Genomic DNA, 14,375 nt, shown 5'->3' with positions numbered 1-14,375 from the left:
TAATATTTAAAACCATGAAACAGGTTAGATCACCAAGGGTAGGGAATGAAGATAAAGAAGAGAAGGAATAAAAAAGATAAAGAAGAGAAGGGTCCAAAGATTGAGTCACAGACCTTTCCAAAGCTGAAAGTTCAAGACCTGAGAGGAAGACACAACAGAGACCAAGACGGAGCATCTGGTGAGGTTGGAGAAGAGCCAGCCTGTAACACTCTGGAAGCCTAGAAGAGCACAGGCAACTATGGCAAATGTCCCTAACGTAGCAAAATAGATCAAGACTAAGAATCCACTGTTGATTTTGCCTGTAAAGAGAACATCGGTGGCTTGTGTACAAGTCTTAGTGCAGATATAGAGCAAAACAAACAAAACCACAAAACTTATGAAAGAAGAAGAGGGATTAGTAATGTGATTATTGACTGTGCTTCTATGGAGACTTGGAGCAAAAGGGAACAAATAAATTGAGGGAAAAAAAACATCAGGAGAATTGGAGCCAAAAGAGGTTGCTTTTTTTTTTTTTTTTCTTTTTTCTTTCCAGTTTTTTTAGGGATTCACGCTTCCATGGTGACGGGAGGCTGGACTTGATTCTATAAGAAGAGAGATGGGGAATTATTGGGCTGGAGTAGGTGGGCGGGATGGAAACTACTGTATAAGCAGAGGAGATGGGCTTGCTGGGAGTGCAGTTAGTTTATGTAGAGTATCAGGCAGGAAGTCAGAATATATGGGTGCAGATGCCAGAATGTGGGTGGGAGCTGTGGAAGTTTTCTGCAGATTGCTTCAATCTCAGAGAAATAGGAAGCAAAATTATCAGCTGAGAATGGAGAGTGGGGAGGAGGTGGGTGTCAGAAGACAGAATTTGAAGCGAGGGAATAAAATATGGAATAGTCTTGTAGGTGAGTAGAAAAATAAGATGACCAGGGAAATACATTGACTGCTGGTCAACATTAAGGACCCACTTAAGGTTATTGCTATGAATTTGAGGGAGATAGGTCTACATGTTGGCACATTTTTTCCTTTAGTTGTGGTTTAACCGTTTGGGTGGACACAAGGAATTGGTATGATACGTACACAAACCCATCTCATATTTAAAAATAAAGTGTTTTGGTAATTCCTTATTCCATGCAAAAGCATCTTTTTAAATACTAATCATAGCCATGTGATAGTTTGTCTGAGATGGTGTTTCATTTACTATTTTTTTAAGATTTTATTTATTTTTTCATGAGAGACAAAGAGAGAGGCAGAGACACAGGCAGAGGGAGAAGCAGGCTCCCTAAGGGGAGTCCGATGTGGGACTCGATCCCAGGACCTCGGGATCATGATCTGAGCCCAAGGCAGACGCTCAACCACTGTTCCACTCCTCAGAAGGAGCCCTTCTTTTTTTTTTTTAATTTTTTAAATTTTATTTTATTTTTTTTTTAGAAGGAGCCCTTCTGCGATGCTATTTTAAATAAAATAATACAAATGCTTGATAATGTGTCTCTCAAACAATTGCTAATATTTGTCCTCCTTTTGGCCTTTTCCCTCTTGACATTGAGCCTGATTTTAAAAGCAAACAAAAAGCACTGTACCCCAACTAAAGTAACCGAGTATATAAGCATTACATTGAAATTTTTTCAAAAAAAAAGAATTTTTCTAGAGATCAATCTCATTCCTCTCATTACAGATTAGGAAAACTAAAGCAGGGAGAGGGAATAGTACACAAGATTCCATATAATTTTACCAACTAAACCTCACTTTGTTTTTTTGTTTTGTTTGTTTTGTTATTTTTTTTTTTTTTAGAGCCGTATCACAGATCCAACTCCGCCTTATGTTATGATATGGCCAGGGAGTATTGCTTGTTCAGATTTTTGGCAGTCACATAGGCTCAAGCTGCTGGAGCTTTCATTATAAATATTCTTCTGTAGAACAGGTGTGTAGAAAAAGGTCTATGCTAATTTCTAGCAGATGCTCAACCTGTCTTCTCCCATATATATACCAGCTTAGCTGAAGCAGAAGTAACCCATGCCTGCATAATATCACTCACAATGTTAAAAAAAAAAAAAAAAGGCACTACTGTTGCCTGGTTACCTCTCCATTTTCTTAATTGCATCTTCATAATGTGAGTTTCATAAGCTGTAGCAGCTCCATGGAAAACTCAGAATCACAGAGGATTACCACCGTCATTAGCTTTCCAACTGGAATAGAAAATCTAGATCTCTTGTCCTATCTCTGCCATAGCCTTATAACCTTGCTTAAGTAACTGAACTTTCTGGGATACTTGTTTCCTAACCCATTAAATGAATAAAATGGACTTGACCAGTGGTTGAAATATTTTTAAAGTGGCTACACCAAGGCCATATGAGAATTGAAAGCGAAATTTTTATTTAAACCAGAGCTACAGTGGCTCAGTTGTCTACTCTCTGAACATCCTCCCGCCTTCCTAGGTTTCCCTGAGAAGCTACAAGGAACCCAAAGGCTCCAAGGATCATGGTTTTAAAGTTGCTGGATGACAGGATCTAACATCTCCTTTGGCCCTGTCACCCTATAAGCCTGTGATGCTACGCTACAGGTGTGCGTATGCGTGTGACAGAGCGACGTAAAATGAATGACTCAGGCCAAAGATGCTTATGCACTCGGAGTCGCACAGAGCCTTAAACCCTTAATACCGCAGACCATAGACTGTTTTCCTTTTCCCCCAGTGATGTAGTCTCAAAGGAAAAGAAGTGGGCTCAAAGTGGGACCCAGACAGACCTTTGCCTTCTCATCTCGTTTCTAAGCCCTGTGGTATAAGTAAACCTGCATCTGCTAGGAGACTTTTTATAGTGAAAGGCGGTGGAGAATGATCAATATAAAAAATGGCCAAGTAGGGAAGAGACTGGTGATTCAGGCCCGCTAAGCTCCAGGTACTGGGCAGAGGCTATGACGGCACCTGCCAGGATCCAGCCAAGTTCGTCAGGTGGCATCTGCCTCACAGAATGCCTTATCCATAAACTGAAGGTTATTCAATCTTTGGCCAAGTGAGGACAAAGGCCCCTTCATACAGAAGTGGTTGATGTAGAGTGTGCACAAAAAAAGACAAAAGTCACAATACCCCTGATTACTCTAATGAGTAAGCTAAGGTCTTGAAGTACTACTTTCAACCTTCTTTTCATATTTTTCACCCTACAGACGTAATATAGATGATGCATCACAACTGCCAGAATGTATTTAAAGTTCAGAGAAGAAAGTAACGAGTCTAAAATATTATTATTATTTGGAGATTAGCATTTTTGATATTCTAAAATATTTACTTTTAGCTTTTACTGAAAAATTTTACTGAAAATACCATAGATTTGCATTAATGAGATTATAACACCATAAGAAAACTTGTCAACACCAGTAATATATAAAAGTGCCTTGTGATCAAACTCTCCCAAATCTTAACTATTATCCATTTTGACTTTGATCATACAATACCATGTTTTTGATTTCTTCAGTTACTACTGAGGATAAATATCCCTTAGTATTTACATAATTGTTAATTTTTTTTATATTTTAAGTTTGCTGTTAGAATAGAGCAAGCTGTCTATTTAGGATTTATCAAGTGACTTAAACCTCCGTCTACCATACGCAGCGTCATATTTCTATATCATAATCGCATACACACAACTGCCTCAGCTAAACAGCCGTCCGGTCTTTCATCACGTTCCCCTAAAAGCTTTCCTGCCTAGGAAGCAGAACTTTTGCCTTCCTGTGTTTCATAAAGTTTTGTCTATTTGCCACCTGACACATATATGTCTTTAGATCTTCCACACATTTATTTTAGAAAATCTGTTTCACTTCAATCTGATGATTCAATTGACTGCTTTACCTGGGTCATATTACATATCCCATACCTGCATCCATATGTCTGTGTTACACTATGTGTAAAGTCAGGTTGCTGCAGATTTTATAAGAAGGGTATTATCATCCCAGGTCAATAATCTAGAAACTACTTTTTAATTAGACCATAGAGGCTTCAGATCATCCAGCTCCATCCCCTTATTTTACAGAGACAGAAATGAAGGAAAAGTGAACTTCCCAAGGTTATCCACTTACTAGGTCATGACTCACTTTCATTCTGAACCAATGAACTAATGAGTATTATTTCTTTGAAAAGAAAAAACAAACTCACACAAACAACTTTGATCCTAATCAAGAAAAAAACAACTGCAGGTTAAGTTGCCCCAGCATTTATAGTGCATAATTCACTCTGGTTCAGAGATCATTATTCATCGAATCAGTGAGCGGTTGCAAGCAACATTGAGGAGTCTCAGCTTTTGCATTTGAACGACTGCTGACACTGGCTGCCCTTCCTTTCAAGATTATACGCACCTCCTCGGATGACGCTGGCGTCCAGATTCGTCACTGTATTTAGACTATTTACCCAGATTAGCGTAGGCTTTTCCACTGAGTCAGGCAGGCTACAGACCTAATGACTGCCTTCGGCCTAAATCTTCATAATAGAGAGGTCTCGTAGCAATAGCAAGTTTAATCTCTAATATTTAATAAGCAAAGGGACCTGACCTTTGCTTCAAAACCAAACTTTGAATGAAATATTTTAATTTACTTTTGTGTTTCTGAGGATGAATTAGTCTAATGTGGCTTTCTTCTCCCAACATTGTTTACTGAACTTTCTATAATTTTTCACACAAGGTTGAAAACATGCAACATGCTGACACGGAAACCAGTCTTTTGAAATTGATAAACATAGACATATTGGACAAACTCCCACTACATTTAGGATATGGAGTTCTTCCAAGATCAACACTATAGTATTTTCAGCTCTTTGTTTTGCTTTTGTTTTTTTTCCAAATTATCCACTTATGGCTCTTCCCTTCCTCATTGGTTTCCTTTCTTTCTTAGGAAACCAGCTGTGATTATTGGCCAAGAGTCTGTTTTTTCCCTCTGTGCTTTTTATTTTTTTCCTAATTTTCTTTCCCAAGAGTTTACTACTTATATAGGTTCAGCCTCTGCCTTTATGTGCGTGACATCTCAGTCTATGTCTCCTACTCCTGTCTGTCCCTCAGGCTTGGGAACTCAAGTACTGAATTATCCCAGACTCAACTCAAAGTTAGTCTGAAACTAAGCCTATACTAGCTCATACCTAGGTGACCCTCCTCCCCAGTTGGCCAATGGAAAACTGTGTCATGTATCTGGAACTTGAAATATTAACATGAACTACTATTTTATTTCTGTCTCTCCCCTTTATCCAATTCCCAGCCAATTGTGGCTTTCTTATATTTATTTTGTAATGTTTACTCATATATTTGAGTTTCTACTGCTACAGTCTTGGAGTTCCAATCTGCCTTTAAGAATTTCCCAATGATCTTTGGGGATCTACACATAATCTTCTACACACAATTGCCAGATTCATCTTCCTAAACTTGCTTTCAAAAATCAGGGTCTCTCTTCAATATCCTTCAGATGTAGTTAATGATTTCATGAAAAAGAGAAAATGTTTCCATGTTGTGGACCATCATGTGATTGAGTTGTATTGCATGTTTCTGTTTCCTTATGTCATTCTCTGCATTTGTTGGTTCGACTTCCACAAATAGGCTCCTAACAAAGCCTTTGCTATATTTTACTTCCATACTTTCACTTATTATTTCTTACACTTGAATTAACCTTGTAATTTCCTTGTTCTACCCACAGTCTGTATTACTTTTCAAATTCAGCTTAAATCCAATCATTACCTGAAGATACTCAGTTTAAAATTATTATAGCCATTCAGAAAAAAAAAAAATCTAGCCTTTGTCTCCCCAAATCATTTTATCTGTTTTATCATTATTAATAGCACATTTATTGTGTTTGTAGCACAACTGGAAAACCTAAACAGCCTTCCACATAAGTGCTAGCTGAGCCTGGGCTTAGGTCTCAGCTCTGTGACTCCCAACTGCGTATCTCCTAACAAGCCCATAATACTACACACTGGGTCTCAGTAAGCTCATCTGTGAAATAAGTAGAGTTATATTAAATAATCCTCAAGTCTCTTTCGTTTATGACCCATAAACTGATATTTAAAGGCATTTTGTACAACATAGTATAAAATATACTTTACTATTATAAAACAATCTCTACTATTATAAAATAGACTCTATTACATGTTTATCTGGTGATCATTAAATTTCTCAAGCAAAGAAACAGAGGTCATGTTCAGGCAATTCTGGTGATTTCGGTGGCTACACAGAAGAGCAGGGAGTGAACAAACAGAAAGATGTAGCTTTTGAGTTTGGGTGGGCAGGATATTAGAAGAGTGTTACTCACCCAGGGAAACCTAACTGGAAAATCTAGCCATTCTAAACTTTTCCAAAGTTTGAGAGCTGACTCTGCTTGCATAACAGTACCCAGACCTGCCCACCTGCTTAGTTTCTAATACAATTTACTGAAAAGTTGTGTCTTCCTACACACCTCTTATACCTAGTTTGACCTATACCACATAGTAGTTTTACAGCAGCTATAGTCAACATGAAAAGCTCTTTTTTTCATGATAATTTTCTATTCTCTTTCTGGTCTACTGAGTTTCTAAGCAAAATTTTTCTTGTTCTTTTGTTCCTTCTCACAGGCTTGCAAAAAATGTGCTCATCTCATTGTGGGCTTGAGAAGAGTGTGTGGGCTGCCAAAGGCAAACATAATAAAGGTGAGTTATGAGGGCGGAATTTCAGGTGCTCCCGCCAACTTTGCTCTCCTGTACAATGAAGTAGCAACTCCAGAGTCTTGATGGGGAGTGAAAATTTAACACTAATTCACATATCACATTCATGTTATTAATTATCAATGTGACACTTTAGCATATCATGCAGTTTGCAAAGCACATTCACATCTGTAATTTATTTAGTTTTATCCCAAGCTTCTAGTGAAGTTGCATTTACTTATAAATGTCTTAGGGAAGATGTTACATATAAAAACCTTTGTTCCACTTGTTCTTAAGACATGCGTTTACATGGGGCACCTGAGTGGCCCTGTGGGTTAGGTGTTGGACTTTTGGTTTCAGCTCAGATCAGGATCTCATGGGTCATAAGATCAAGCCCCACATCAGGCTGCACACCCAGTGGGGGATATGCCTGAAGATTCTCTCCCTCTGCTCCTCCCCTATCTTTTTCTCTCTCTGTCTCATTTAAATAAATAAATCATGGGGAGCCCAGGTGGCTCAGCAGTTTAGCGCCACCTTCAGCCCGGGGCATGATCCTGGAGACCCAGGATTGAGTACCACATTGGGATCCCTGCGTGGAGCCTGCTTCTCCCTCTTCCTGTGTCTCTGCCTCTCTCTCCTTCTGTGTCTCTCATGAATAAATAAATAATCTTTAAAATAAATAAATAAATGAATAAATGAATGAATGAATAAATAAATCGTTGGGAAAAATGTATTCACATTATAATAGTAGTTTGGTTAGTATTAATAAATTAATCAGGGGCACCTGAGTGGCTCAGTGATTGAGCATCTGCTTTTGGCTCAGGTCATGACCCCAGGATCCTGGGATCGAGTCCCATGTCGGGGTCCCCACAGGGACCCTGCTTCTCCCTCTGCCTGTGTCTCTGCCTCACTCTGTGTCTCTCATGAATAAATAAATAAATAAATAAAATCTTTAAAGAAAAAAGACTAATCATCTAAAGGCCTCTGCCAAACCATTTGAAATGGTTACTTATAACTCTTAGTGTAAGACATTTAATGTAGGTTATGTAGAACCTGTATTATATATGATTTATATGTATAGTCATTCCCTGATTTATGATGCTTTACAGTTTTTCTGTTTCACAATTGTGCAAAAGTGAAAACATTCAGGAGAAACCTTACTTTGAATTTTGATCGTTTCTGGGCTAGTGATATGTGTACCATACTCTCCTGATTCTGGGCAGTGGCAGCCACAGCTCCCAGTCAGCCAGCCGCACAGTCACGGGGGCAAATGACCGATATACTTAGAGTCATCCTGGACCCAAGCTGTTCTTCGGCCATCCTGTTCTTCACTCTCAGTAGAATGTTCAGTAAATTACATGAGATCACCAAAACTTTATAATAAAATAGGTATCGTGTTAGATGACTTTGCCCAACTTGTAAGTGTTTGGGGCACATTTAAAATAGGGTAGGCTAAGCTATGCGGTTTGGTAGGTTAGGTGTACTACATGCATGGCTGACTAACGATGTGTTCAAATTATGAAGAGTTTATTGGGACATAACTCATCATAAGTTAAGGAAGTCCTCTCTATATCTACATAAAACAGCACACTGTCCAAAAAAACCTTAAAAAGTTAAAAGTTAACGATAAACCAACACATAATAGATAAAAGCAGATAAATACTTACCAATCAACTCCTTTTTGAGATCCAATCATAAAGAGAAAGAATGAGGCTATTGCTTTACCAACTTATTGGTTACTGACTAATAAAGTTGATTAAATTGTCATGGTTAGAGAATAGACCTCCCAGAAGGTAGACTGTTCAAACAAGAATACATGAAAACAGAGAAGCAAATATTGGCAATACTTGTTAGGGACCTCTCAATGGAAGGATTTCCTCTGGCTCCAGATACCCCCCTGCCTCAACACCATGTGGCGATGGGTACCTTGAGCTATCACGGCCTAGTGCTATGAACTTTTCAAACTGTAAAACTAACTTACCTTGCCTTGACTCTAGGCTTGACAGAAATCTTGGCCTTACCGTCCAGCTCCCAATGTGTGTATTTTGGGAAATGTACGTGCTGAATATATGCCATGACTGCCAGTACACAAAGGAGTACTATTTTCCATGACATAAGAATACTTTTATTAGTAATTTATAGGTATCATTTTATTCCAGGCTTATCGAGATAGCGACGTGTCATCTATGTAAGTTTAAGGTTTACAACGTGATCACGTAATACACGTGTACATTGTGAAATGACTACCACAATCAGGTTAGTTAACATCTCCAGCCTTTCACATAATTATTTTTTTCTGTGGGTGGTGATAATTTTTAAGATCTACTCTCTTAACTGTCAAGAGTATAATACAGTATTGCTAATTATTGCCACCATGCTATACATTAGGTCTCTAGAATTTATTCATCTTATTGCTGAAAGTTTGCACACTTGGACCAACATCTCACCATTCCTCTATCCCCATGCCCTGGCAATCATCATCCTAGTTGGTTTGTAGGAGTTCAGCTTTTTTAGGTTCCACGTGTAAATGAGAATATGCCATATTAGCCTTTCTTTCTCCGATTCGTTTCACTTAGCATAATGCTCTCCCATTGTCGCAAGGGACAGAGTTTTCTTTTCTTTCCCCTTTTCTTCTTTTTTGTTAGATAATATTCCATAGTTGTATATGTATGTATATCCATTGACCAACACCATAGGTTGTCCATGTCTTGGCTGTTGTGAAGAATGCTTCAGTGAACAAGCAGGGCGCAGATCTCTCTTCGATCTCCTGCTTTCATTCCCCACCCGCTTTTTCTCTTTTCCTTTGATACATACTCAGAGGTGAGTGGAATTGGTGGATCATGTGGTAATTTGATTTTTAATTTTTTGAGGAATCTGTATACTGTTTTCATAGTGGCCCTGCCCATTTCCAATCCTATCAATAGCTCGTAAGGATTCCTTTTCTTCCACAGCCTTGCCAACATGCATTATTTCTTGTCTTTTTGATAATAGCCATTCTAACAGGTGTGAGGTGGATATCTCATTGTGGCTTCAACTTGCATTTCCCTAATGATTAGTGATGTTGAGCGTCTTTTCATGTACTCAGACATTTGTATGTCTTCTTTAGAAGATGTCTATTCAAGGCCTTTATCCAGTTTTTAATCAAATTGACTTTTTTGCTATTAAGTTGTAGTTCCTTGTATATGTTTAATATTAACTTTTTATAGATGGTTTGCAATTATCTTTTTCCATTCTGTAGGTTTCCTTTTTTTTTTTCGAATATATCTTGGCTGTGCAGAGCTTTTTAGTTTAGTTTAGTCCTACTTCTTTATTTTTACTATTGTTGTGCTATTTTGCACTTTTTGTGATATCCAAAAAATTGTTTTTAATACCAAAGTCAAAGAACATCATTCCTATATTTTCTCCTGGTACTTTTATGCTTGTGGGTCTTCCATTTATATCTTTAATCCATTTTGAGTGAATTTTTGTGAGTTGTGTAAGAAAGAAGCCTGATTTCCCTATTCTACATGTGGTTATCCAATTTTCCCAACACTGTATAGGTATTATTATCCTGCAAACTTAGCTGCCATGACACCACCTTTGAAAAATGTTTTGCTTCCTTCTGTCAAAGTCAGATTTCTAAGACTATAACTAAAAATCAATCTATTACTATAGAAGTGAAAACCACCTTGGGATATCTCTCAGCAACCAGTAGACCGGCTTTTCTTTGGTGTAAAGTTTGGTGTAACATCATTCACTATTTTGCCTCCAAGTAGGTTTCTTGTATTAAGTAATATACACAGGAAATTATGAGAAATTTCTGCCTACCCCAAAAGAAGGTGGCATGGAAATTTGCAAGGATAAATGATGAGTCGGTGAGGAATCCCATGACCAAAAATAGGCTTTTGGATGACATTAAATGACAATTAGAATATTAGCAGGAACTGGTATTTATCAAGCTATTCTATGTGCCGAGGAGCTTGTTAAACTCTGTGTTGGTTGACTCCTCTCAGCAGCTATGAGGCCAGGGTTACTATCAAGCACAAATTATGTGAATGGGGATCAGTCGTGTGAAGTAATCTGTCTGTGATCCAGCTACTTCTTCCCTCATCGGGGCTTGAACCAGGACTCGAACCAGATCTGTCTCCTAAAAATTCAGAGCTCTTGACCATTCACAGACATGGGTACAATCCCCCTAAATTAAGGACACACAAAATTTTCAACTGTGCAAATCTGAATTCGAAGTATTGTTAGGAAAGGAATATTGTCAGCTTGTCTTCAGACCTGTGTGAGAGACAGTATTTTTACAGGATTAGTCTCCAAAATCCTATGTGGAGATGAATAAATGACTAAAGATGAGAAGGGTAATTTACTAGGCAACCCTAAGTGCATTAAAAAAAAAATCCACAATTCCAAGTACTTATTTTCATCACGAGAGAGAATTTGGTACATTTAGATTCACCTATCGCATTAAATGTTGTGTCCTTTCTATCCTAGTACATGCAAATTTCATAAGGAGTTCCCGTTCCTAATAAAGAGATGGACATCCTGGGGCTAGCAGTGTCCTCGGTAGCAAGGCCTAGACTGCCAAGGCCTACTGGCTCCAGGCCCAGGGGACCACAAGCCAGAGGACCTATCAGGGAGGCCCTCTTGCTTCCTTTCTAAAGTCCCACGGAAACAATCCTCTGTACATTGTACCCGTTTTCACACGTCCCCTTAGTGTCAAGTCAGAGTATTCTCCAGTTGGTTTTCTCTTGGGAGCGAGAGGCAGATTTTGTCACATCTTACCTGTGCCATTTCAAGCCACAGTACTGAGGTGTGATCGGCATGAACGCAGCGCACGGTGTACACACCTTGATGGATCTGGAGGGAAGTTTACGCCTGTGAAACCCTCGCCACATGCTGTAAACATACCTACCACCTCCAAAAGGATCACCTTGCCCCCCTCTTATTCATTTTTTTCTTTTGTGGCAAGTCAAATGGTGGTGACCCAGGGCTGGGGGAGGGGAAAACAGAAAGGTGTTGGTCAAAAGGGCACAGAGACTTCAGTTATGCCAGGTGATTACGGCCTGGAGAGAACAGTTCTGGTAGAGTTAAGAACCCTATAGAATGTGCCTAAAATCTGGCTAACAAGGTGGATTTTGTGTTGCATTTGTTGGTTTGCATCAAGAGCTTTGGTAGCAATTCCGTCGTTCCAGTCACCTCCAGCCTCCTTGGGGGTTCTTGCTCTCCTTATGGAGACTGGGGGCGCGTCCTGGGGACTCTGTCTTCAAAATGTGTGCGTACCCCGCCTGCTGCTTACTGCCTTCGCTTTGGTCTAAAGGACCATCATCCCCTCCCCACCCCTCCCAATGGAAAATTGAAAGACCTTTTATTTAGCTCATGTCTACTAAAAAGTCTTTACTCACCTGCTCCTCCCACATCCTCTTCCCGACAGAGCAGCTGTGGTGACTTTCCAGGCCGCGGCAGACAGTGCCGCTCCTCTCCTCGAAAACCTGCCAAGCCTTTATCTCTACAGACCTTGCTCCAAAGGCACCAGCACTCCCAGTGACCAGCCCCCCTGATTCCAGCCCCTACTGATGATCCCATGGGGCACGAGGCCTCCTGTGGCTCCTCTCACCTCTAGGCCGCGGCGCAGTCCTGGCTTCCTTCTGGAACACTGGTGCCCCGACGTGAGCACGACTTTCCACCTCACCTCTGTCAGGCCTTGTGCAGTCACTTGCACGGTGGGATGCTGAGTGGCCCTTTCCTGGCCATCGTGCCCAAAATTGCAGGCCTCTCTCCCCCCTCAGGGCTCTTATTTTTCTTCACAGGACTCACCTGAGATACCATCTTTTGCTATTTCACTGCCATGAGAGGATAAACGTTGCTTTGATTTTTCTGGTGTGACCACTGCCTTCGGTGCCAGACGGTTGCCTGATTCAGTGGTAGGTTCGCAGCAACACTGCTGATGAAACGCGCTGCACAGTGACGTGCCTTTAAAGAGTGGCATCGAGAGCAGTTCACATAGCCCTGGACTGACTTCTGTGATGTGCATGGTGACATGAACCGGAGACCCTGGGGCTCGTGTTCTGTGTGTTCGGAAGATGGTCATTAGCCAAGTCCATGACTACTACGTGTGTGTGCGTGTGTGCGGGTGTCAAATCCCCTAGGGTAAAGCAGAGCATAAGGCCTCCCACACTGAAGACCGATGGCCTCTTGTCTTAAAGCCAGATGAGTAACTGCGGGGAGATTCACATGATTCTTCTGGGATAAAGGTCTAGATGTTCCCCTTAATTTGTTAAAAGCTCCCCTCTTAACACAGCTCTTAGTCTTCTGGACATGGTAGCTGGATAAGTATCAAAGGAGTGTAATATATTTCCATTTTCTTAGCAAATTCTGTCTTAAATTAACTCCAAATTATTGATGGGGAATGTAATTTAATCCTCATTGTTACAAACGAGAAATTGCCGCTCCTACTTACCATTTTATTCCTAAATAACATCCTAGAAAAGCCCAATCTTAGCATCTACCCCTTTTATTTCTGCAAATAAAAAAATAAAACTAGCAGATCTGTAAAAAAAAAAAAAATCTGTGCAGTGGAACAACTTTCCTTTATTAGGACATGTGCTCGCTCATTCATTCATTCATTCATCACAGCACTGTGGTGGATCTCTTCTGCAACAGACACGGAGCTAGGTGAGAATGTTCATAAAGAAAACTGAAAATAACATTAGATTCAGAATTAGAAGAACCAAGTCAGACTGGGGCATCTAACAGCAGTGTGACTTTGGCAAGTGATCATATTTTTAATGAAGAAAATGAAGGTGATAATACATATTTCACAACTACTTAGGTTTTGTGTAACTACTGAAGGAATTATTAAGTTGTAAAATCATTTGCAAAATGCTATGTAAATATTAACTGTCTATCACGTCATAATAAAAAGCTGCATATTTTTACATAAAATAAAATAGTATAAATTATTTCATAATATAATAAAAAGTAAATAAGTATAAATAAAGAAAGAAAGAGATTTAGAGAAAGAACGTGACGGCAAGGGATCTCTTCTGAACATAAAAAAATCAACAAGAGGAGGATATATAATTGTTAATAATAAAAAGCAACAGCTGTCCATAAAGAGATAGAAATACAATTTGCAGGTCCACAGTAGAAAGTTTAATTTCAATGCAGCAAATTCCATACGGCTTTATCACCAGGGTAGCATCTGAGCAATGCCTTGAAGTGGAAGTAGCTCCGTATTGGTCATTTGTCCCCTCTTACAAGATGGCTTAGGACGTGATTATTGTGCTAATACAGCATGGCAGCCAACCACGTGAGCTTTACAGTCAGATTACTTTTTTTTTTTTTTTCAAATTTTGGTTATGCATTTCCCTAGCTGCAGGGTTCTGAATATATTACTTATTCTTCTGTTTGTCAATGTCCTCATTTATAAATTTGAGATAATAGTACTGACCTCAAAGGTCAGTACATGCTTAGCCTACTAAGGCCCCATTACATGTCAGTTGTTGTTGTTCTACGTGTTACTGCTGTTATTATAAGTGAGGCAGCATGCAAAATTCCTGTTGCCAAAAATGGATTTGCAGGAATACCATGCAATTAAATGAGGTGACCCCTGGGTATCATAAATGACAAAGGCAAGTTGGCAGTCCCCCCCTCTTTGTTTCTGTTTTGTCTACTTTTGTATATTGGTATCTCCACCTTGCAGTGTCCCTTGCTGCAATCCCACCTGGTGCTCAGAGATTTTGGTTCTTCCTTTCCTTAGGGCTCC

General features: G+C 39.5%; 1 protein-coding gene across 2 annotated transcripts in view; it reads left to right on the top strand.

The window, feature by feature from the left end:
- ANO3 (anoctamin 3) overlaps positions 1-14,375 on the top strand; it is a 395,575-nt gene that overhangs the window by 104,447 nt on the left and 276,753 nt on the right. The window contains exon 2 of one of the 2 annotated variants that reach the window (XM_041730536.1): positions 6,557-6,631. The exons of the other annotated variant lie outside the window; for it this stretch is intronic. Coding sequence (XP_041586470.1) covers positions 6,557-6,631 — 75 coding nt within the window. The remainder of the gene's footprint in view (positions 1-6,556; positions 6,632-14,375) is intronic. 2 annotated transcript variants of the gene reach the window in all.

Source organism: Vulpes lagopus, chromosome 15 (assembly GCF_018345385.1).
Source record: "Vulpes lagopus strain Blue_001 chromosome 15, ASM1834538v1, whole genome shotgun sequence".
Lineage (NCBI taxonomy): Eukaryota > Metazoa > Chordata > Mammalia > Carnivora > Canidae > Vulpes > Vulpes lagopus.
Note: the sequence above shows the minus strand (reverse complement) of the source record. Positions and strands in the feature narration are given on the sequence as shown.